The sequence below is a fragment of the Pleurodeles waltl genome, chromosome 4_1, assembly GCF_031143425.1.
Source record: "Pleurodeles waltl isolate 20211129_DDA chromosome 4_1, aPleWal1.hap1.20221129, whole genome shotgun sequence".
In the NCBI taxonomy this organism is placed as follows: Eukaryota; Metazoa; Chordata; class Amphibia; order Caudata; family Salamandridae; genus Pleurodeles; species Pleurodeles waltl.
The window spans coordinates 739,936,128-739,960,113 of record NC_090442.1 but is presented as its reverse complement, the minus strand read 5'-3'; the positions used below and the strand labels follow the sequence as shown (position 1 = coordinate 739,960,113).

At 47.8% G+C, this 23,986-nt stretch overlaps 1 protein-coding gene across 4 annotated transcripts in view; it reads left to right on the top strand.

The window, feature by feature from the left end:
* Positions 1-23,986, top strand: part of SMKR1 (small lysine rich protein 1) — a 78,557-nt gene that overhangs the window by 42,154 nt on the left and 12,417 nt on the right. The window contains exon 1 of one of the 4 annotated variants that reach the window (XM_069229345.1): positions 10,220-10,483. The exons of the other annotated variants lie outside the window; for them this stretch is intronic. Coding sequence (XP_069085446.1) covers positions 10,439-10,483 — 45 coding nt within the window. The 5' untranslated portion in view covers positions 10,220-10,438. Of the gene's footprint in view, positions 1-10,219; positions 10,484-23,986 lie in introns of those variants that run through there. 4 annotated transcript variants of the gene reach the window in all.

Below are 23,986 nucleotides of genomic sequence, written 5' to 3'. Positions count from 1 at the left end.
CGCGGAGAGTGGGGCTCATAAAACTGCTGCAACCCAAGAGAAGATTGCTGCCACCATGCCTCTGTCCCGGGTGCAGGAGGAAGAGCCAGGTGCCTGCGGTGGACCGCCAAGGCTGCCCCAACCATGGAGGACAGCCCATTACAGTTTGCCCCGTTCCCTGGGCTCCAGCCACTAAGGAAAAGGAGGAAGACTGCTGCTTCGGGAGCCCCAACACCAAGATAGCATTCTCCTCGGGCAGCTGCAAAAGGCTGCAAGAAAAGCACAGGCGGCTGCCCCAGCCCCTATTCTCTGAAGATCGGGCACGGGGGAGCCCTAGGAGAGTTCCCTCCTACCTACTTACAGTGTGGGTGCCCCCCTCCTTATTGAACTTACTGTGGGGGACACTCCGCACTGAGTCAGTGGATCACCACGGCAACAGCCTCAGGAGAAGCAAGGGGTTGCCCCCATGGCGGCGTTCACAAATAACCATATTTTACCTAGTAGGAGTGCAGGTACACTGGACCCAGTGTATAAGGGTGATATTGGCCAGTCTACGTATTGTGTACATTATCGGTGGCATTTCCTGCACTGACATAAGGATGTTAGTCATTTGTGCCAAACCTTGTTTAGATCACGGAATACTTCCAAAGATGACTGCATAGTGTGCACAGTAGTCATGAGTAATGTCACTTTCACCCTACATGATTAGGATAACGCATGCGATTTCAGTATAAGCATGATGTTGGCAATATTCCCTTGCATGACCCATGATAAAGGGCACTGGTGATGTCTTGCAAAGTATGTGTCATACCTAACTGGTGCATTACATGACCTGAATGTCTTGGTGACCACTGTTGTTTCATGTGCTTCCTGATTACATTTCAGACACCATACCCTGACAGTATGGTCTTACAGTGTCATGGTAATGAGTATGCCTTGAGGAGTTGCTTCATGTGCACAAACATAATTAGTTTATGTAATTTGGGGACTGTTATGCAAGTACAGTGGTACTTGTAGAGTGTATATGGTATTGATGATGTTTTGGGTCTAAGATATATGTACAGGATTAGGACCTTATGCACAGTGCTTGTGGACTATGTTTTTGTTAGCCTTTGAGATATATATTAACAATATAAGAACCCTATTTTTATATAACTCTGTGTGGTGTCTCTTTTGTGGTGTATTTATAATATCACTGATTTGAGTGTGTTGCGCAAACGCTTTACACATGACCTCGGAGGATAAGCTTGACTGCTCTGTGCTAAGCTACCAGGGGGTGAGCACAGGTTATCTTTGGTGTGTAACTTAGTCGCCCTGACTAGAGTGGTGGGTTCTCCCCCCTGGCTGAGGTGCATACCTTAGCCAACCAGAAACACCATTTCTAACAGAAGCACAAACCAGATGACATCTGCAGGCTCTGCAGTGGGACCAGAAGTGCCAGTGGGCACAGCATCAAGGGAATCTCCCCAGCATGATCCAAATCTAAAATGGAACTGCAAAAGACCTGCAACAGACTGCAACTGGGTCAGAGGCATACCCCTCTCCCTTCCCCAACCAGATCTTACAGTAGTGACAGATGCTTCACTGCTTAGATGGTGCAGCCACCTAAGAGAGATGGAGATCAGAGGACTCTGGTCTGTGGTGGAATCCGGACTCCATATGAACATACTGGAGTTACGTGCCATCCGACTGGCATAGAAAGCCTTACTACCCTATATCAAGGGAAGGCTAGTGCAGGTTTTCACGAACAACACCACCGCCATGTGAAACTGCAACAAACATGTTTGGGTGGGGTCGTGGACCCTCTGTCAAGTGGTGCTGCATCTTTGGACCTGGCTGGAACAGCAGGGAATATCCTTGGTGGTTCAGCATCTGGCAGGTTCTGTGAATGCCAGAGCAGACAAACTCAGCCATCAATGCCTAGCGGATCACAAATGGCATCTCCGCTCGAAGATGATGCAAGGGCTCTTTCAACAGTGGGGAGAGCCTTAGGTCTGTTCGCCTCCTTCGGGAACATAAAATGTCAGCAGTAATGTGTGCTGGAGTTTCCAAGGCAGCTCTCACTAGAAAGCACTTTACGTCTCGAGTGGAGCTCAGGCCTCCTGTACGCCTTTCCGCCCATACCACTCCTAGCCAGAGTTCACAAAAAGATCAGGAATGACAGGGCTCAAGTCATCCTTGTGGCTCCAGACTAAGCACGAAGAGTCTGGTAGCCCAAGCTTCTGAACATGAGTAGTGATCCTCCAATTAGGCTGCCCCTCTGGGAGGATCTTCTGCTGCAGCAGCAGGGGAGGGTCCTCCACACTAACCTGTCCACTCTCCGCCCTCTTGCGTGGAGATTGAGCAGCGACAGTTGACAGCTTTCGACCTTTCTTCTGAAGTCTGCAGTTTTATTCTGGCAGCCAGGCATCCCTCCACCAAAACAGTATATGCTTACCGGTGAAAACGCTTTGTATCATATTGTACAGAAAAGTCCATTGACCTGCTTCCCTTTATGATATCCTTTCTATTCTTACCCTTGCCCAGCAGGGCTGTGCTTTGGGCACTCTGAAGAGTTATCTTTATGCGCTGTCTGCCTTCTTGAACCCAAAGGAGCATTGTTGTTCTACCTTGACCACACACAAGAGTTTCAGGTAGCCGACCAACTTTTCTGTGGGGTATGTTAATGTGAAGAAAGGTCGGGTGGTGCAGAAATGAACCATATCTAGATGGGTAGTGCTCTTCTTCTGATACGCATTGGTAAATAAGTAGCCTCCTGAGGGCTTACGGGCTCCTTCCACCAGAGCTAAAGCTGCAACAAGTACTTTAGCACGTGGAGTCCCAGTCCAGGACATCTGCCTGGACAGTCTGGTCCGCAGGAACAGGCACTTCTTCCATTCGGTCCTGCAGGACTTTCTAGTATAAATTGGTCTGCAATCCCACCACCAGCCAAGGTATTGCTTGAGTATCTATTCAAAGTTAAGAAATCTGCAGCTAGAAGTCTCTATCAGATGAACCAAGTTACTTACCTTCAATAACGCCTTATCTGGTGGAGACAATATCTAGCTGCATATTCCTTACCGACCCACCTATCCTCCACACTCTGCAGACAGATTTCTAAGGTTAGGGATGATCCCTTTCAGGGCCCTAGTTTGGACACACCAGTGTCAGTGCACTCCATCCAGGGAGTGGATTAGATTGGACTGGGGTGGATTGCATTGAGGTGAGGTGGATTAGATTGGATTGGCGCAGGGTGGACTGGTGTTGGGTGGAGTGGTGTGGACTGGATTGAGGTGGAGTGGATTGGAGTGAGATAGGTTGGATAGGGGTGGGACGGATTGAACTGGGGAGGGGTGGATTGGATTGAGATGGGGTGGGGTGGATTGGGTTGGGGGTGGGGTGGATTTGAGTGAGGTGGGATAGATTGGAGTGGAGAGGATTGTGGTGGACTGGACTCGAGTGGGGTAGATTGGATTGGAGTGGGTTGGGTTGGATTGGAGTGGTGTGGGGTGGATTGGATAAAATTGGTGTGGGGTGAACTGGATTGGAATGGGGTGGATTGATTGGAGAAGGGTGACTGGATTGAAGTGGGGTAGATTAAGGTGGTTTGGAGTGGGGTGTATTGGACTGGAGTATGGTGGATTCACGTTGATTGTATTGAAGTGTGATGGGCTGGGGTGGTGTGGGTGGATTGCATTGGAATGGGATGGAGTACGGTGGGTTTGATTGGAGTAAGGTGGGTTTAATTGGAGAGGGATGTACTGGAGTGGGGTGGGTTGGATCAGAGTGTGTTGGAGTAGGGTTGGTTGGATTGGAGTAGGGTGGGTTGGATTGGAGTAGAGTAGGTTAGATTGGGATGGGATGGATTGGGTTGGGGTGGGATTAACTGGAGTGGGGTGAGGTGGATTGAACTGGAGTAGGGTGGGTCGGACTAGAGTAAGGTGGATTGGACTGGAGTGGGGTGATTGGACTGGAGAGGGGTGGATTGGACTGGAGTGGGGTGGATTGGGGTGAAGTGGATTGTAGTGGGTTGGATTGGATTGGGATGAGGTGTATTGGATTGGAGAGGGGTAGATCAGACTGTGCAGGATTGAGGTGGACCGGATTAGAGTGGGGTGAACAGGATTGGTGAGGGGTGGATTGGATTGTAGTAGGGTGTATTGTGTTGGATTGGAGTGGGGTGATTTGGATTTAAGTGGGTGGATTGGACTGGGGTGAGGTGAGGTGGACTGGAGTGGGTTGTTTGGGATTGGAGTGTGGCAGGGTGGAGTGGTGCAGGTTGGAGTGGGGCAGGTTATTTGAATTAAAGTGGAGCAGATTGGAGTGGGGCAGATTGTTTTGGATTGAAGTGGGGCAGATTGTTTTGGATTGTGTGGGGTAGAATGGAGTGGGACAGATTGTTCTGGATTGGAGTCGGGCAGAATGTTTTGGATTGGAGTGGGGCGGATTGAAGTAGGACATGTTGCTTTGGATTGGAGTTGGCAGACTGTAGTGAGGCAGATTGCTTTGGATTGGCGTGGGGTAGATTGGAGTGGAGAAGATTGTATTAGAGTGGATTGGAGTGGAGTGGATTGGATGGGAGTAGGTCGATTGGAGTGGGGTGAATTGGGATGGATTCGGGTGAGGTGGATTGGATTGGAGTGGGGCATATTGTTTTGGATTGTGGCAGATTGGAGTGGGGCGGATTGGAGTGGGACAGATTGTTTTGGAGTGGAATGGGGCAGAGTGGAGTGGGGCGGATCGGAGTGGAGCAGATTGTTTTGAATTGGAGTGGAGCAGATTGGAGTGACACGGATTTGAGTGGCGCAGATTGTTTTGGATTGGAGTGGGGCAGATTTTGTTGGATTGTAATGGGACAGATTGGTGTGGAGCAGGTTGTTTTGGATTCGAATGGGGAGATTAGAGTTGGGCGGATTGGAGTGGGACAGATTGCTTTGGATTGGAGTGGGCAGACTGGAGTGAGGCAGATTGCTTTGGATTGGCATGGTAGATTGGAGTGGGGCAGATCGGAGTGGGGAAGATTGTAATAGACTGGATTGGAGTGGGGGTTGGAGTGAGGTGGATTGGATGGGAGTGGGTTGGGGTGGATTGGATTGGATAGGAGTGGGAGGGTTGGAGTGGGGTGAATTGGGATGGAGTGGGGTGGATTGGAGTGGGGTGATGTGGATTGAATTTGAGTGGGGTGTATTGTTTTGGATTGGGGCAGATTGGAGTGGGACAGATTGTTTTGGAGTGGAATGGGGCAGACTGGAGTGGGGCGGATTGGAGTGGAGCAGATTGTTTTGAATTGGAGTGGGGCAGATGGGAGTGGGACAGATTGTTTTGGATTAAAGTGGGGCAGATTGGAGTGAGGTAGACTGCAGTGGGGCAGATTGTTTTGGATTGGAGTGGGGCAGATTGTTTTGTATTGGAGAGAGGTAGATTGGCGTGGGGTAGATATGAGTGGGGCATATTGTTTTGGATTGGAGTGGGGCATATTGTGATGGAGTTGGGCAGATTGGTTTGAATTGGAGTGAGGCAGATTATTTGGAGTGGTGCAGATTGTTTTAGTTTAGGGTGGGGCAATTGGAGTGGGGCAGTTTAGACTGGAATGGGTTGGAAGGGTTGGAGTGGGGTAGGTTGGACCGGATTGGGGTGAGTGGTTTGGATTGGAGTGGGGTGGGGTGGATTGGTGTGGGGTAAAGTGGGGTGAATTGTAGTGGGGCGGACTGGAGTGGGGTGGATTGGGGCATACAGCACGATTATGTGTTAAAGCATAATTTCACAAATTACGCATAACAAAAAAAAACAACGTAGTTTGAACAAGAAAATCTTTTGAGAAGAACACCCACGAGCAAGAAACTGAGGAAAGATGACTTGCCAAAATAAAAGAAAGTTAGCTATAAAAAAGAAATCTTCACAATTTTGTTTGTCCAGCTCGGCACATTTTTGCCAGTCATAAGCCTTCTGTTTGTAGGGCAGTAGACGTTAAAAATAATAGAATAGTACCTCGATCACATCGGGCGCAGCGGACGGACATTGATTACGTTGAATCAATCAGTGCCTGGTCCCTACACCACAGAGAGGAATGGAAATGATGCCAGGCCTGAAGTGGACGGATTACGAGGATGTAAAGAAGAGTGGCATGCAAGCCAACAAATGGTGAGTGACAGACGTGCTCCAAGCCCTTTACTCTACACAACAGTCTTGCAAGCGAGATGCACGTGCTAGCGCATGCACTCGCAGGCTCAACCCTAAAATTTACTGCTGCGCTACAGCAAGGTGAGTTAAGGTACCTTGAGTGATGTGAAGTGTGGTGCCTTACTGTCCTGAGACAGTGGGTTAATGTCCATAAAATGTAATACATTGGCATGAGTAAGGCCTGTATGATGCAGATGCCTGTGCTGGGTTAATATTCCTATGGTGCAGTGCACTGTAGTGTGTAGTTTGTTTACAATTAAGTGCAGTGTGGTGAGTTAATGTCTCTGATGCAGTGTTATTCGTTAGTGCCGAAAGGATGCAGCTCAGTATGGTATGTAGCATCTGTAGGAAGAACTGTGGCAGGTTAGCTGCCCTAGGATGGAGTGTGCTGTAGTGGGTTGCTTGGTTGGGATTGAATATTGGGTGGAGAGATGGTGTCTTTAGGACAAGGTGAGTTGTGTTATGTCACTTTCCTCATAATGCAGTGTATAGTCCTTGGCAAATGCCCCTGGGATGCAGTGCAGTGCACTGGATTCATGTCTCTAGGATGCAGTGCATTATGGTGGAATAATGTATACATAATGCAGTACAGTTAAGTATGTTATTTTGTTGGGATGCAATATATTGTATTGTAACTGCGTTTTAAGAGCCCTTTGTGTCCTTGACGAGATGCCAATCATGATGGTGGATTGGTGGCATGCTCCATGTGTGGCAGTGCTTGGTCTGAAGAGCACTGCACTGTAGCCTGTGTGAGGAGTTATGTGTCTGACTGTTGATCAGAGTGCTGCTCTTATTCTGTCTCGGTCCCTGTGTCTAGTTATCCAGTGGTAAGAACTGGAGTGAGCGCCAGAATGCATGTTTTTTACATTACTTTATTTTTGTGCCTGATACTGCGATTTGTTACAGAATTTTGTGCCTGATACTGCGATTTGTTACAGAATCCAGCCATGAGTGGCAGTGGAGCAGCCCTCTGTAGCATGGGGTGCTTTTTGCCCCTACTTTGAAATGCAGCGAGTTAAGTGCAGCAAGATGACGTACATTTTGGCGATGGGTTAGAGTCCCTAGCATATAATGCCATGTGCAAGGTTAGTGTCTCTAGAGGTAAACATTTTCAAAAGAGGGAATGACATCACTTTCTAGTGTTGGGGGGCAGTGGCCCTTATGCTACTATAAATGAACACAAGGGCACTGCATTGTGGTTACTAGAACTGGCCCAGGGCACGTGTGCCTGGCCCCTTTTATTGTTAGGGTCACCTGGCTGGTGATGCCTGTGATGGATAGGTTTGTGGTGAGTGGCTGGTGGAAACACTAGAACGTGTCCAGCTGGACAACACATACCCGGTGAGTCCAACTTGTGGGAGAGAACAAAACAAACCAACAAAACACCACTGAGTCCCTTAAGGTTGTTTGCAGGACAGGATGCAGGGACAGGTACAGGTGGTATAGCACTCAGCATCACAGCATGCCTCCGTAGTTTAACCAGACTGCTCTGGGCACGAATGGCAGTGTTGATGACGTCTGGATTTCTCAATTGCCTGTCCATGAGGTAACAGTCCATCTGGGCACTGTTAGTCCTGTCCCGCCAGGTTTCACTGTGTTGGGGTTTATTTACAAAGTCCACTGTGATGTTGCATCCTGAGCAGTGGTGGCGTCTACTTACATAGTTCAGTGTGGCTGTATCTTGAGCAGTGGGATAGTCCACTGCAGAGATCTCTTTGAAAGCGCACAGGCTCCATGGTTGGCAAACCTGCAAGAATTGAGCACGACATTGATGAATGGGAGTCTTCCTTGAAGGCCATGATGCTTCCCCGCGCATGATGGTAGGGTAGCTTAAGACTTCCCTCTCGTACCAGTACTCCCCTCTCACAGGAATCTCCTTGAGGCCATTTCTGCCAGCCTGCCACTGGAGTGTGCAGACTGTGCAGGGTCTCTTGTAGGCCGAACAAAGGCATTGCTAAGGAACTGCCAACAGGACCACATCCAAGTCGCTCATGTAGCCACAAAGGGTGGTAGTCTCAGGGTCTGTGTGCTCTGGCTGTCAGGACTCAGGGGCACAGGCTTTCATTTGATAATCTTTGGGTGACCAGTCTCTGTCCGTGAACTCAGTGCCTCCTTGTATCTGTCATGGAGCTGCTTCTGACACATATCTCTTGACGGGATTCCACTCTCACCAGAATTTCCTTGAGGCCCTAGCCCCTTGATTGCCACAGGACTGCATGGGCTGTACGGGCCTCTCATAGGCCATGCCAAGGTGTTGCTGCAGAGCTCCCAACAGGGCCACATCCAAGCCTCGTGCACCCCAAGTGTGGATGGTCCAATGGTTGAGCATATCGTCTTCTGCAGGCCTCAGGTCCATGGGCTCACAGTAGGTTTCTGGGTGGTCAGCCTCCCATGGTGTCAGGGATGCCTTGTTTACCTATGGTTGTTTTGTAGGCATATGGCTCCACTCTGGTGGTGCGATGCTCCTTGGGTGGTTCTGGTGATGCACCTGGTAATGATTGTGCTTACCATTGGGTGACCTAGGCGACAGGTGTTGATGTTGCTGGAGTGAGGGAAACTGGAGGGACTTAGTAGGCATGTGACTCATCACCTTGATGGTGCAGTTCTTCTCCTATAGCAATGTGTGGTTAAATGGCAGTGATACCATCAGCTTCAAGCAGCCGGTGACAGGTGGCTGGGTGGTCGCACTGTGAAGCATGGGGCAAGTATGCGGTTTGCGCATGCAGGGCAGCTTACGTTCGGTACTCCTGCTGAGCTGTCTCCAGGGATGTCGCTGCACCCAGGTGGCCGGCTTGTCTGTAAGTGCACTCTTCTCTGGTGGCACACGTCCTCCATCTCTTCACTCTGTGATCTTCCGCTCTTGTAATTCTATGGTTGCCATGTGTTCCAGTGTGACAGATATTGTCACATGATCTTCTCTTTCATTCTTCTTTGCACCACACTTTCTTCTTATATGCTGTGATGTTGTCTCTGGCCACATGTCTTCCTTTTGTACAGACCTCTTGCAGATCTGGTCCTGTCCAAGGACTAGGCGTCTTCTTCGTGTTGCGGTGGTGGCAGTTTGCCACTCGGGTGTGCGACTCTCCTCATACCTGTTGTGAGTCACTGCTGACTCCATCTTGAGACAGTGTGAGAGAGGACACTCCTTGGACAGTCTCTGGCCCACTGCGGGGCAGTGCTACAGCAGTTAGGGTGTAAACGATCTCCTTCCTGCTTCAGGCCACACTGGGCCCCTCCTCCAGGATCTCCTTGAAACTCCACTCCGTGGTTGGCAGGTAAACTCTTTTCTGCCTCCTCTTCGCTTGAGGGGGCAGTGCTTGTGCCTCAAAACTGCGCCGTCACTTTGCTTGCTCCTGCCTCCTTTCAGGTTTGCTTGGCAGGGTAGGTCACTTCTCGTGACATGCTCAAGAATGGGCCAGCGGTGGCCATCTGGTGCTGGGGTGTGGCCAGCTGGTGCTGCTTTGTTCGCTCAACATTTCTTCTCACTCTCAGAGGTGTCTTTCTTTTCCTGGGCTCCTGCCCGTGCTGTCAGGTTCCCTGATGCAGCCCGCTGCGCACCTCTGACTTCGTGCTCTCTTTCCTTCTTACTGGATGCCCTCTGCTGGCGCTTGGCATGCCCATTCTCCTGGCTGGTGGTGTTGTCCTTCAGCGCTGGGCGCATGTGGCGCTATCCCTGCACTTGCGGTGATGTCCGACTGTCACTGTTGGTTGCGTGCTCTGCGTATGTTCTTCTTAGTTGGTTGTCTCTCTCTGCATTGTGCAGGGGTTGCTCAGATCTTTGCTTCCCCTTCTGCAGAGACCTTGGTGGGTTCTGCATGCCTTGGGACTGGGGGCAGCACACAGTATCTCTCCTTGGCAGCCAAATGTGCGTGCGCTGCGGCCACTTCAAGTTTGGTCTACAGCAGCCTTCTTAGCGCTGCAGGTAATTTCTCTGGCTAGCGCACACTTTATTGTCTCAAATGGGTGCAGTAGCCACCAGTGGCCACTGGGTGGCACTGCAGCCTTACTGACCCTGCAGGGCTGTGCTCTTCTCATGGGGCAGGCGAGGCAGGGTTTAATATACAGGTTCTCCAGCCCTGTCAACGGGTGTCAGGGTTGGCGCGGAAGGTCTCCAACTCTCCCTGCGGCGCTAGCAGGTAGATGATTGCCAGGGGGCACACAATGCTCTCCTCAACTCTCCGGACTACCTCTCGCTGCAGGAAGCTGATTGTGGCAGTTCAATCTGTCTTCGAGGCCACAGCAGTGTCTCCCTGACGCCGCTGGCCTCTCGGAATGCCAGTGCAAGTGCTGCGTGGGCTACATGCTACTGGTGCATCCCTTTCTTTTCCCAACACCCGCTCCCCAGGTAAGTGCATTTTCCTCATGCACACGCCTTGTCCGTCGTTAGAGAGGCCTAATACAGTCTGTGCAGGGGGCGAAGTCAGGACCACGATCATGCAGACACGGTCCGATTCACACTAGTCTCTCCTGCAAGCAGGACCTCAGCAGGCATGCATCTCTTCCTGCACCGCTGCCGGCCCGGCTCTCCCATACACCATTTACATGGCTGGGGCAAAGCATTACAGACACCACGTTGTAGGCCGCACGGTTTTCCTTTACTAATGGGGGAGGGGCACACAGCCTCACAGGGGAGCGAGTAGGCGTTTTTAGCGTGGACCCGGTTTTCAGACCTTCACCTGCCCTTTTTTCACTTCTCCTGCACTCGCAGTGTCACGCTGTTACCTGCGGGCTCACCTCACACCTGGCAGAGAAGCATGTACTTTTCTTGGTACACCGCTGTCTTCCTTTACTGCAGACTAGTCGCCCGCACTGGCGCAGCACATGCCGGAGCAGGGCTCATGCATGTCGGCCCATGTTGGGAATGCTTTCCTCCTCCACCTTCCACTGAGACAGATGGCAGCATGTGGGACAGTAGACAGGCTTCTCCATTTCTGGGGCTGCAGCACCAGTCGGTGAGCTGTTTCGAGGCAGGCGGGCAGCTGCTGGGGCCTCACTGGGGGACACCGGTGACCGCAATGGGTGGCCTTCTTCTCGCCCTGCACCGGTTGGTATCGTGCTGGAACTAGGTGCGGGGTTCCTTGTATGGAGGCTACTCTTCCCCTACGAGGAACAGCAAAGTGGTTGCCAGCATGCACATGGGGTGAGACCCACTCTTCACCATTGTAGTGTTGGGGGCCCAGGGCCATCATGCTACTAGAAATGAACACACGGACACTGCATTATGGTTACTAGAACTGGCCCAGGGCACATGCTCCTGGCTCCTGTTATTAGCAGGGTCACCTGACTGGTGATGCCTGTGATAGATGGGTGTGGGGTGAGTGTGGAAGCCAGCCCTCACCAGAGTGGCTGGTGGAAACACTAGAATGTGTCCAGCTGCTACACACTTAAGCACCTGTGAAAAAACAAAAAATGCATATTTTCGTAGGGTGACAACTTCGTCCAGGTCATTGCTGGCACTTTGTCCAGTCCCGAACTTTCATTAGTTTCAGGTGTGTAAATCTATGTATTTCAAACGAAAAAAAAAGCGCAAGACTACCACATCCACAGTGCATTCGTTTATCACAAGAAAGTCTGGAACTGAAAAGTGTCCCTAATGTCGTGAAGGGTGGTGGAAACCCTCTGTGTTATCCACGGTGTTTGTAATTCAAGCAGTCGCGACTCGCGACAATGAGAAGGCGTGGGGTGCACGCGCGCAAGGAGGGTGGAGGTGGGAGGGGGATGTAAATAAAAATTAAATTAAGAAAAAAAGAAAAACACTTACCTCCTCTGCCGTGTGCCGCTCCTCTGTCCCTCGTCTCTGCTGCAAGCACAGGCTCCCAGCCTGCCCTGCGGCCAATCCTGTCACTGGGCAGGCTCTCTCAGGCAGACTGGGAGCCTGTGCAAGGTCTCTCAAGCCCGGCAACTGTGTTGCTGGGCTTGAGAGAGCCTACTGCGCATATGTGTTTGGCTTGTCCGAGACAGCCGGCCAAACATACATGCGCAGTGAGGGGGAGTGCAGAACACTCCCCTTCGCTGCTCTACAGCCCCCCCCCCCGTGGCCCCGCCCATTTAAAAGTTTATTATCCTTTTCTTTTAAAGGTTTTGCAGCTGCTGCTGGCGCAGTGGAGGTGGGGAGGTGGGGGGGGGGGGGGGGGGGGCGGGCGACGCTCCTCCTCCCTAATGGACGAGCCACCCCTGAATTCAAAAGTGAACACCAATGGCAACAACAGAACAGCTCTCCGGAACAGAAATGATGTTATCAGTTTGCGTAGATACCCTTAGGTTAAGCAAGATCTAAAGCTCTCTTCAGCCTTTCCTGACAGCAAGTGCCAAAGCTCTCTTTATACATAAATAAAAAACAAATGTACCCCCGGACACCCTTCCCTACAGTCTGGCTACCCAAATGAACTCGTAAAGTAAAGGTGTGTGTATATTGTCTGTTTTTTGTACAGCGCTATATTGGAATAAAATTGGAAATAAATCGCAACTTTTCAATTTTTCTGTATTATTCATGGCGGCGTCACGCAATTTTCCATTGTTCTTTTAAAACAATAGTGCTCCCTGTCGGAAGGTTTCTTTAACTGCAGGCTGTGTTTGCTATTAGGAAATATCTATTGTTATTGTTGAAATTACGTGACCTCACTTGTAGCCATTGTTTTCACTTAAAAGTTTTTGTTCTTCTCTGCTGTGGCGGGGCTTATGAAAACGTAAAATCGAGATTTGTAGGTAATCGAATTTTGTTCAACCAGGGATCTTCGGAATCCCTGCTTGAACTGTTTAGTACTAGAAAGCAAGGTAAGGACTTGTACATTACTTGTCTAATTGCCAACAGAGCCTATAAGCCTACAACTGAGAGACGCTTTTTTGGCGCTAACACGTGAAAGCATCTTTGTCCACAGGTTGGTTACACCTTTGAGCTTGCTGCTGGGAGAGGTCGTTGATCTGACCAGCCTGGTGCCTTCCCGTGGGGGCATCTGCTGGAAGTGACATTCGCGGGCCAAGCAAACCATTATACCCAGCTCATCCCCTCCCTGAATAGTGTTTAATGAACAGCTATTAAATAGGCAGTGGCCCAATTACTATGGATACTGGTCAGCCGACGGCATTCCTTTTGGATTGCACTTTAAAGAGAAAGACAAAGGGTACAGGTGGAATGCTTACAAAAGTCTCAGCCGCCGGCAATAATTCGGGATCATGTTCCAGTCCATCGTTTTGTGCCCTCTTTCCCGCCTAGACAGGGATCTACTTTATGCGAAGCAACCGCTGACCTTTTAACATTACTGTCCTCCTCAGTGAGTTGTAACTTGAGGGTTGTGGCACAGAGAGTTCGGACTACTTTCTAGCCCACCGTTTTTTTTAGCCGGGCGAGGTGGCTTGTGTTCCATTCAAGGGATTTGTAAACCTTATGACTATGGCACAGAGGACTTCTTCGACCATGTATGAAGGATTGTCATTGTTCTTTGATGAAGGATTTATATTATTGTTATTAATTCCAAATGTCAGCCATCCACTGCTTCCGAGCTAGGAGCCCTTCATGGCTTTATTTGAGTCAGTGGGTGCCGGTGGGGGGCAGGCGCACTTATTTTTGGGGACCAGCACTTATTTTTATGTAAAAGAGAGCAAGAGACGGACAAACAAACAAAGCGGAATCGTCCTAAAGGGGGAAGCAGGAACCTGCAAGAGAGAGAAAAAGGTCAGCGATTGCCGATTAGTGGATGAAAGAGGCCTGAAGTGGATTTAAGACTATGCCTTGCTATTAGGGACACCGACATTTACTTGCACTGGCTCTGTGTTTCATCGGAGAGCTTCGGGCATCTGCACTCATTCCATTACAAACTAAGCACTGGTTCATGTAATACAGTTACTATTACATACATATATACTTATGTTTCTCCAGTGGTCCAACCGACTGTTAAGGAAGGGCAACTTGGAAGGTACTGTTATAATCTAAATTGCACAGTGAGGAAAAAAGACTAGTGGTTTAACTATGTGGAAAGGGGATGCAACAACAGATTTTTTGAATACCTAGTACTCGCTATATGAAAGCAGTAGATGTAAATGCAATGAAGGATTCCCTACTTGTGTTTAGGTTGAATAGTAAACTGTTTCTGAGTGAAGGCAAGAGGATCTGAAGGCACTAGAATAAGAATTGGAGGATGCATGGGCTGTGATTTGACAGGAAACTACATGATTTTTTTATCGGAGGAGTTAAGCATAAGAGAGTGGATTGCCACACTCTGTCTATTTGGGATAGTAAAAATGTTTGCATGTTTTTGGTGTGGTGATGTTAAAGGAACCCCAAAAATGAGATGTCGTCTCCAAGGGATGTAGTTTAGAGAAAGAAAAGCAAAAGCCCTGAGGAACCCCAACTGGTTGAGAAGTAGAATTAGCAAGTGAAATGCGCGATGAGATGGAGGAGTGATTAGACACATAGGAAAGAAATTGCTTTAGTGTCCTTTTTTTAAATCCAAATCCAAAATCGATTTATAGCGTGCGACATGTCACCCCAGGGGGTATACAGGTGATGGGAGTCATGGCTGTGAGCTGGTTAGGGTATTCCTCAAAGGGCCACGTGTTGAGCTTCTTCCTGAATTCAGCGAGGGCAGGTATGTTTCATAGGTGGGTGAGTAGATCGTTCCAGTTCTTGGCTGTGATGTAGGAGAAGGCGCGGCCTCTGTTTCGGGTACGTCGGATTCTCGGATGAGGGCGAGGTTGGTTGATCGGATCTCTTTGGTGGGTTGGTAGAAGGAGAGTCTGTGGTTGATGAGGTTGGGTCCAATGTTGTGGAGGGATTTGAAGGCGATGATGAGGACCTTGAACTTGTATCTTTTGTGTACGGGCAGCTAGTGTAGGTCCCTAAGGTGGGGGGTGATGTGGGTTCTTCTGGATAAATCCAGAACAAGTCTTTCTGCTGAGTTCTGGTGGTCTGGAGTGTGCAGAGGAGCTGTGTGGGGAGTCCCAAATATAAGGCGTTTCCGTAGTCCAGTCTGCTGGCGATGGTGGCCTGGGTTACTGCCCTTCTGGATTCAGTGGGTATCCATTTGAGTCTCTTGCGAAGCATGCAAAGTTGGTGGAAGCAGGATGAGGCAACGGTCTTAACTTGTCTTCCGAAGGTGAGCTTGTTGTCCATGATGAATCCTAGATTTTGGGCGTGTCCTGTCCGGGTCGCAAGTCGTCCGAGAGCGGCAAGCCGCCATGAGTCTTCCCGAGGGGAGGGGGATCAGTTGTTTCCAAAGATGATCACTTCTGTTTTCTCTGTGTTAAGCTTAAGGCAGTTGTCTCTCATGTAGTCGGCTAAATGGCTCATGACTTTGCTGAAATTTTCTCTGAGGGAGGCGTGGTCTCCAGGTGGGGCATTTCATTCAGCGTGGGAGAGGACGAGCTGTGTGTCGCTGGCATATGAGGTGATGTTGAGTCCATAGGAGCACACGTTATCTGCCAGTGGTGTGATTGTTGAGATCTATTTGTTTATTTACTTATTACATGTATCACATGAACCTAGCCACATGGGTAATAGATTCTTTCACATAAAACAAAAGATAGTGAGCCAGTTCAAGTTAACAATACCAGCAGTAGAGAATGTAGAATCAAAATTAGCAGGGTAAATGTGGTAACACTATTCTTTTCACTCAGAAACTGACTAGAAGTGATTTGAAGTTTCTACCAAAGAGAAGCAGGTTGATATTTAGTCTCTGATCTTCAAGGCACACGGTTCCAGAGGCTTGGTGATAGAGAGGATAAGACATAGTTCTTTGTTCTGTTTTTTTTTACTTTTGGTAATTTGAGAAACAACTTAGAATTGCTCCTAGTATTTATTTCATTACTATCAAGAGTTTGTCAGCTAGTTGGATGATGGGCTAGATGAAAGGCTTTTTGGGTGCTTCATGTCATTTTGATTTTAAAGTGGATTCTGACAGCAAGAGGGCCCCTTTGTAGTTTCCTTAAAACTGGGGTGTAATGCTATGATTTCCTAGTACATTTGACAGAATCATTAGTACATTTGACAATCTGAACTTCCTCATGCAGGATGCTTCTGAAAAGGGCCAGCTTTCTTTGACAAGGCCTGACAGTAATTAATTTTAGCATATCGATGTGAGATAATCAATGCCTGAAGAGTGTTTCTGAAATCTGAGGGCAGGATGGGAGAGCTTAGTTTTCTGAGAGGGAGAAGTGTTGATCTGTTTGGACAAGTGGGGGATCCTATATATGTGCTGATTGATGATGGAGACTCCTCAAGACCTGGCTCTTCGAGCAGCAGTAACCCCTTCCCCCTAGCGCCTTGAGACCCGCACGGGTGAGTAGCGCGCTTTATAAATGATTTGATTTGATTTGATGAATCCAAAGAATCTGGCAGCAGTGGCCAAGGTAATTAAGTGCTTAGGTTTGTAAGATTTACTAGCCATTTTTCGACTGGAAGTTGTTGGTTGGTGAGAGTAGAAAAGGAGAAGTTCAGTTCCTGAGACATTTAGCTTTAGAGTGTATAGGCTCATCTATGTTTGTAAGATTTTAAAATTCCCTGGAAGATCTTAAAAGTAATATTAGCTGAGGGTTTTTATATTTTAGGATAAAGTTGGGTGCATCGGCATACTAGTGTAGGTTTATTCCCCTTGGTATAGAACATTGGGTTCAAGCACTCAAAGAGAAGGGTGAATAGAAAGGGATGTGAGCTGAAAGAATCAATTTTTACAAATTGTAAATACATAGAGCCATATTTATCATTGTATTGTTCTCCATTGCATCACAATATTTAAGTCGGATTTACCAAACAAGGCAAGGCCACCTTGTGTGGCCCTCTATTGCTTGGAAAATCTGGAGTAACACAAGGAAGCACAAGTCACTATCTTGTGTTACTGTGCTCTGGAAAGGTTTTTCATGGGTAGAGTGAGGGTGTTCCCACACATCTGCCCTTGGATTCTTGCACATTCCCAGATTTACTTATGGTAAATCCCAAGCCTTCCCAAGGGAAGTGCAACGAGGAACAATATGTTTATTTCTCCTCATTGTTTTCTCTTTGTAAGTTTGCCGCATTATGCAGCACACTTAGAAAGAGATAAAATCCTTTAAGGATTGTTCTTGTGCAGGAAGGTGTCCCTTCCTGCACAAAAACAATCCTGCCTGCAAAGCAGGTAACCTTGCACCCTGGCACAAGGGTGCCTGCATTAGCACAAGGACAGTGCAAGAATATGCCATATTATGGTGAATAGGGAGCATTCCTGCCCTCTCCATTTGACGCAGCGCAGCAAGTTGTCTTGCTGCATTGCATCAAAGTATGATAAATATGGCCTATAGTACAACAAAGTAGCATAGCAGACATTGCTTATTATAGTCATTACAAATTGTAGGTACTTGGAACATTGGGCTTGGGGGACACGATTAGAAGCGGAACTCACAAATCCTTTGTAGCACAGCAGGTGCACAAGTGCATGACCAGCTGGTAATAGGTGCTCTGCATATATCATCAAGATGTGTGAGTCTCATTTTCTGTACTTCTTGGATTTCTTGACTGCACATTCTTCACAATTAGCTTATTTCTTGTAGGAGCAGCCATTTTACTCCTAAGGCATTTCAGGACTCAAGTAGGTCCAGACCTGTTCAAGTGATGCCCTTAGCTGGATCCCTTCATTAGGTTAAGACAGTTTAATCCCCTGACAGGAGCATAGACATAAAGGGGTCAGTGATAGCAGTGATGGCGGTGGGGACAGCCAGTGAGGTTGAAGAATCTGTATGAGTAAAGATAGCAGTCCCTGTAGACTTTCTTGTGTCTCACGTCTGATCAGGGTTGCCAGCACTTTCTTTCAGCGCATGGACCTCACCTACGGGGCTTGTCAATTTTTCTGTCTCTGATTTTTGGCCACCAGTGGGGATGCAGATCACTCACTACCCGAGAACAATGGATGGCAAGAACTGGTAAAGGATGTTCAAGCAGGGCCTTTTAAGGAAAAAGAAGTGACATGTTCACAAGGGAGTAGACAAAACCGGTGAGGACATCAGGGAATCTGGATGGAACAGGCTTCCTGGTGTCCCCTTATCTGAGACATATATATTCAGTGAAAAAAAACAAAGGTTTTAGGGATGTTATAGATAGGAAATAGAATAAACAAACCTTGAAAATTCACTAAAAAACTAAAGGTTACAGGGGCATTATAGTTAAGTTCAAATATTACACACAAAAAAACGTAGAAATTCAGCAGTTAAGTTAAGTTAACTCAAGAAACTGTAACTTGTGCCCTAAGGTAACCATAACCCGTGCCCCCGCTATGCACAGTTTTCTCAATAATGCTTTTATTGCAAATGTTACAGTGACATCATCATTGATGTCATAGAAGATGTCATGACTGATGTAATATGTGGCGTAATTAGCATTGCTTGGCTGTGTGTGGTGGGGGTTTGCCCACAAGGCCTGGCCTGCGGCCAACCCCCCCACATGCAGCCAACCCCGTGCTGTGCATGGCCTTTGGCAAGGCCCTGTGGCGAACTCCCCCAAAGGCAGCTAACCCACAGCCTCCCTCCTCCTTGTGAAAATTGTACGGGCCCCCTGGGGATGGGGTCCTTGGGGCCAAAATCAGCAGAGAGAGGGGGTCTATGTTTGCCCCTCCTCTAGATATATATCTATTTCCCCTTCCCCGGATGTGGCCCACCCTGGGGGCATAAATAATAAACAAGTGTGAGAAATTGTGCTTTTTTAATTTTTTTTGCTGCAAATCCTTAACGAAATTGCAGCAAAAAAAATAAAAATACACTTTTGGCCTCAGACAGGGTCCCTGTGGAACCCTACCTACTCAGACCTAGGGGTTCAGGGTATTCCTACCCTGCCCATTGTGGGTTTTTTAGCATTTTATTCTTGAGACTCAGCCGAGTCTGAGTCCCAAGATGGCTGCCACCACTACGGCAACCAATCACGGCATTGCTCTAGGCACGTGGTTCCGCAGATTCACCACAGTGGATCTGCGACTCCAGATCTACATAAATCTTTTTTATTTAATAACTCCAAAATCACTGAACAGATTTACACCAGATTACAAAAAGAGATTTTTCTGAACCAACATCTAGCTTTCTGCCAAGTTTGATGTAGTTCCGTTCAGCGGTTCGGGCTGTAGGCATGTCTAAAATCCCTATGGGAAATTGCATGGGGAAAACGGCCCACACTTGATGAATCACCCTGAAACTTTCCAAATGGCAGCTCAGGTCAGTGGCAAACTAGTTTTGAAAGTTTTGTGAAGATTTGTGAAATGGCACCAAAGTTATTAGCTAAGCAAAAAAGGCTTTACCTATGGAAACTAGAGACAGCCAGTATACATGTATATATATATATATATATATATATATATATATATATATATGTTCGATGGCATGTGTAGCTGCAGATACACATGCTGTGCATTATCCTGCCATCTAGTGTTGGGCTCGGAGTGTTACAAGTTGTTTTTCTTCGAAGAAGTCTTTTCGAGTCACGACACCAAGGGACTCCTCCCTTTCGGCTCCATTGCGCATGGGCGTCGACTCCATGTTAGATTGTTTTCTTTCCGCCATCGGTTCGGACGTGTTCCTCTTCGCTCCATATTTCGGTTCGGAAAAGTTAGTTAGTTATCGGAATATTCGACGGTATTGTTCGCGCTCGGTACCGGTTTAGTGTTAGCACATCGACACCGAAGAAAGAAGCGCTCCGGCGGCCCTTCGGGGCTTCCACTCTCCACCGGGGCATGGTCGTCCCGACCGCGTCCATCTTCAAACCTCATGGACCGGACCCCCTTCCGCTTCTGCCCCAACTGCCACGCAAAGTATCCTTATACAGACCAACACTTGGTCTGTAATCTGTGTTTGTCTCCTGAACACAGGCAGGATACTTGCGAGGCCTGTCAGGCATTTCGATCCAAGAAAACATTACGAGATCGAAGAGCTCGAAGACTCCAGATGGCGTTGACACCGGCAGAGAACATCACCGTCGAGGAAGAGGAGAGATTCTCCATTCAAGATTCGGACTCGGACGAGTCCGAAAGTGAGCAACCGAAAACGCAGCAAACCGCGAGTAAACCAGCCCCGCAAAGACTCACTCGAAAATAATGAAGGCCAAGGGGATGCCACCGCCAACAGGCCATGGCTTAACCCGAAAACACAGTGACCAAACATCGGCACCGAAAAAGGCCTCCCACCAGCCGAAGACATCCGACTCCGTCGAGATACCGGCTCAGACCCAACTCGGCACCGAGAGTTCGGCACCCCGAAAGTCAAAAAAGCTTCTTCGGAGCCGAAAAAGACTGTACAAAAAGCTTTGGTGCCGAAACATGCAGCCTCGGAGCCGAAACAGGGCTCCTAAACAGAAGAACATGGCCTTTCAACACAATTACAAGAGCACAGATTTGAACAAGAACTGGGCATAGGAGAGCCAGACCATACCCAGAGGAGATTGCATATACAAAAGGACACAGGGAAAATTCAAACTCTTCCTCCAATAAAGATTAAACGCAAGCTCGCATTCCAAGAAACTGAAATGCAGCCAAAAGCGAAAGTGGCTAAAGAGAAAACACCACCAAGGTTCTCCCCACAGCAATCTCCATTACATTCGCCACATCTGTCTCCGGTAGCAACCCCACCATTGATGCAGTCGCCAACACACACGGGGATGACTCAAGATGACCCGGATGCATGGGACTTGTATGATGCACCGGTCTCAGACAATAGTCCCGATTGCTACCCGGCAAGGCCGTCACCACCTGAGGACAGCACTGCATACATGCAGGTGGTTTCAAGGGCAGCTACATTTCATAATGTAGCAATGCATGCAGAGCCCATAGAGGACGACTTTTTGTTCAACACCTTGTCATCTACTCACAGCCAATACCAAAGTTTGCCAATGCTGCCAGGCATGTTAAAACACGCCAAACAAGTGTTTCAAGACCCAGTAAAAGGCAGAGCCATAACGCCTAGGGTGGAGAAGAAATATAAACCTCCCCCAACTGACCCTGTATATATCACACAACAATTAACTCCTGATTCGGTGGTAGTGGGAGCAGCCCGGAAAAGGGCAAACTTCCAAACCTCAGGAGACGCACCACCACCTGACAAGGAAAGTCGGAAATTCGATGCAGCAGGCAAAAGGGTGGCAGCACAGGCAGCCAATCAATGGCGGACTGCCAATTCTCAAGCTCTACTGGCTCGATACGACAGGGCACATTGGGATGAAATGCAACATCTCATTCAACACCTTCCCAAAGAGTTCCAGAAACGTGCCCAACAGGTTGTTGAGGAGGGCCAAACTATCTCTAACAACCAAATAAGGTCGGCTATGGACTCAGCCGACACGGCGGCAAGGACAGTGAACACCGCAGTAACCATTCGTAGACACACATGGTTACGGAGCTCCGGATTTAAGCCAGAAATCCAGCAGGCTGTGCTGAATATGCCTTTCAACAAACAACAATTGTTTGGGCTGGAGGTGGGTACGGCAATAGAAAAACTGAAAAAAGACACAGACACAGCCTAAGCCATGGGCGCACTCTACTCCCCACAGAGCAGAGGCACTTTTAGGAAGCCGCACTTTAGAGGGGGGTTTCGTGCCCAAACCACAGAGCCTTCCACCTCGCAAGTCAGACCCACATATCAGGGCCAGTATCAAAGAGGAGGGTTTCGAGGACAATTTAGAGGTGGACAGTTCCCTAAAGCAAGAGGGAAATTCCAGAGCCCAAAAACCCCACAAACCAAACAGTGACTTCAATGTCACAAACCCCCACCACGTAACACCAGTGGGGGGGAGACTTACCACATATTACCACAACTGGTAACACATAACAACAGACGCATGGGTCTTAACCATTATCCAACATGGTTATTGCATAGAATTCCTACAATTGCCACCAGATGTGCCTCCAAGAGCACACAATATGCCCAAACAACACTTAGACCTGTTACAACTAGAAGTCCAAGCATTGTTACAAAAAGAAGCAATAGAACTAGTACCAAACCATCAAAAAGGAACAGGTGTCTACTCCCTGTTTTTCCTAATTCCAAAAAAGGACAAAACACTGAGACCCATATTAGACCTCAGAACACTGAATCTTTACATCAAATCAGATCACTTTCACATGGTGACACTTCAAGACGTGATTCCCTTGCTCAAACAACAGGACTACATGTCAACATTAGATCTCAAGGATGCTTATTTCCACATACCCATACATCCTTCACACAGGAAATACTTAAGGTTCGTAATCCAAGGCGTGCATTACCAATTCAAAGTATTACCATTCGGCATAACAACAGCCCCAAGGGTATTCACAAAATGCCTTGCAGTAGTAGCTGCTCACATCAGGAGACAGCATATGCACGTATTCCCTTACTTAGACGACTGGTTAATAAAAACCAGCACTCAGCAACAGTGTCTTCTACACACACAATACGTCATAGAAACACTACACAAACTAGGGTTCTCCCTAAACTACCAAAAATCACATCTACAACCGTGCCAAATACAACAATACTTAGGAGCAACAATTAACACACAAAAGGGGATTGCCACTCCAAGTCCACAAAGGGTACAAGCCTTCCAAAATGTAATATTAAACATGTGCCCAAACCAACACTATCAAGTGAGGTTTGTAATGAAACTCCTAGGCATGATGTCTTCATGCATAGCCATTGTCCCAAACGCAAGACTACACATGCAGCCCTTACAACAGTGCCTAGCAACACAATGGACACAAGCACAGGGTCAACTTCAAGATCTAGTGTTGATAGACCGCCAGACACACTTCTCACTTCAATGGTGGAATCCTATAAATTTAAACCAAGGGCGGCCATTCCAAGACCCAGTGCCTCAATACGTGATCACAACAGATGCTTCCATGATGGGGTGGGGAGCACACCTCAACCAGCACAGTATACAGGGACAATGGGACATTCACCAAAAACAACTGCATATAAATCATTTAGAACTGTTAGCAGTGTTTCTAGCATTGAGAGCATTTCAACCACTAATAGCCCACAAACACATTCTTGTCAAAACAGACAACATGACAACAATGTATTACCTAAACAAACAAGGAGGGACACACTCATCACAACTGTGTCTCTTAGCACAAAAGATTTGGCATTGGGCGATACACAATCACATTCGCCTAATAGCACAGTACATCCCAGGAATTCAGAACCAGTTGGCCGACAATCTCAGTCGAGATCACCAACAAACACACAAATGGGAAATTCATCCCCAAATACTACAAACGTACTTTCTACGCTGGGGGACACCAGAAATAGACCTATTCGCAACAAAAGAAAACGCAAAATGTCAAAACTTCGCGTCCAGGTATCCACACCCTCAGTCCAAGGGCAATGCGTTATGGATCAGTTGGTCAGGGATATTTGCTTACGCTTTTCCCCCTCTCCAACTGCTTCCTTATCTGGTAAACAAATTGAGTCAAAACAAACTCAAACTAATACTAATTGCACCAACCTGGGCTCGCCAACCGTGGTATACAACACTACTGGACCTGTCAGTAGTACCCCATATCAAACTACCAAACAGACTAGATCTGTTAACCCAACACAAACAACAGATCAGACACCCGAATCCAGCATCGTTCAATCTAGCAATCTGGCTCCTGAAGTCTTAGAATTTGTACATTTAGACCTTACACAAGAATGTATGGAGGTCATTAAACAAGCTAGAAAACCTACTACAAGACATTGTTACGCAAACAAATGGAAAAGATTTGTTTATTACTGCCATAATAATCAAATTCATCCACTACATGCTTCCGCAAAGAACATTGTAAGCTACTTATTACACTTACAAAAATCAAAAGTAGCATTTTCTTCTATTAAAATACATCTCACAGCAATATCTGCCTATCTGCAGATTACACATTCAACATCA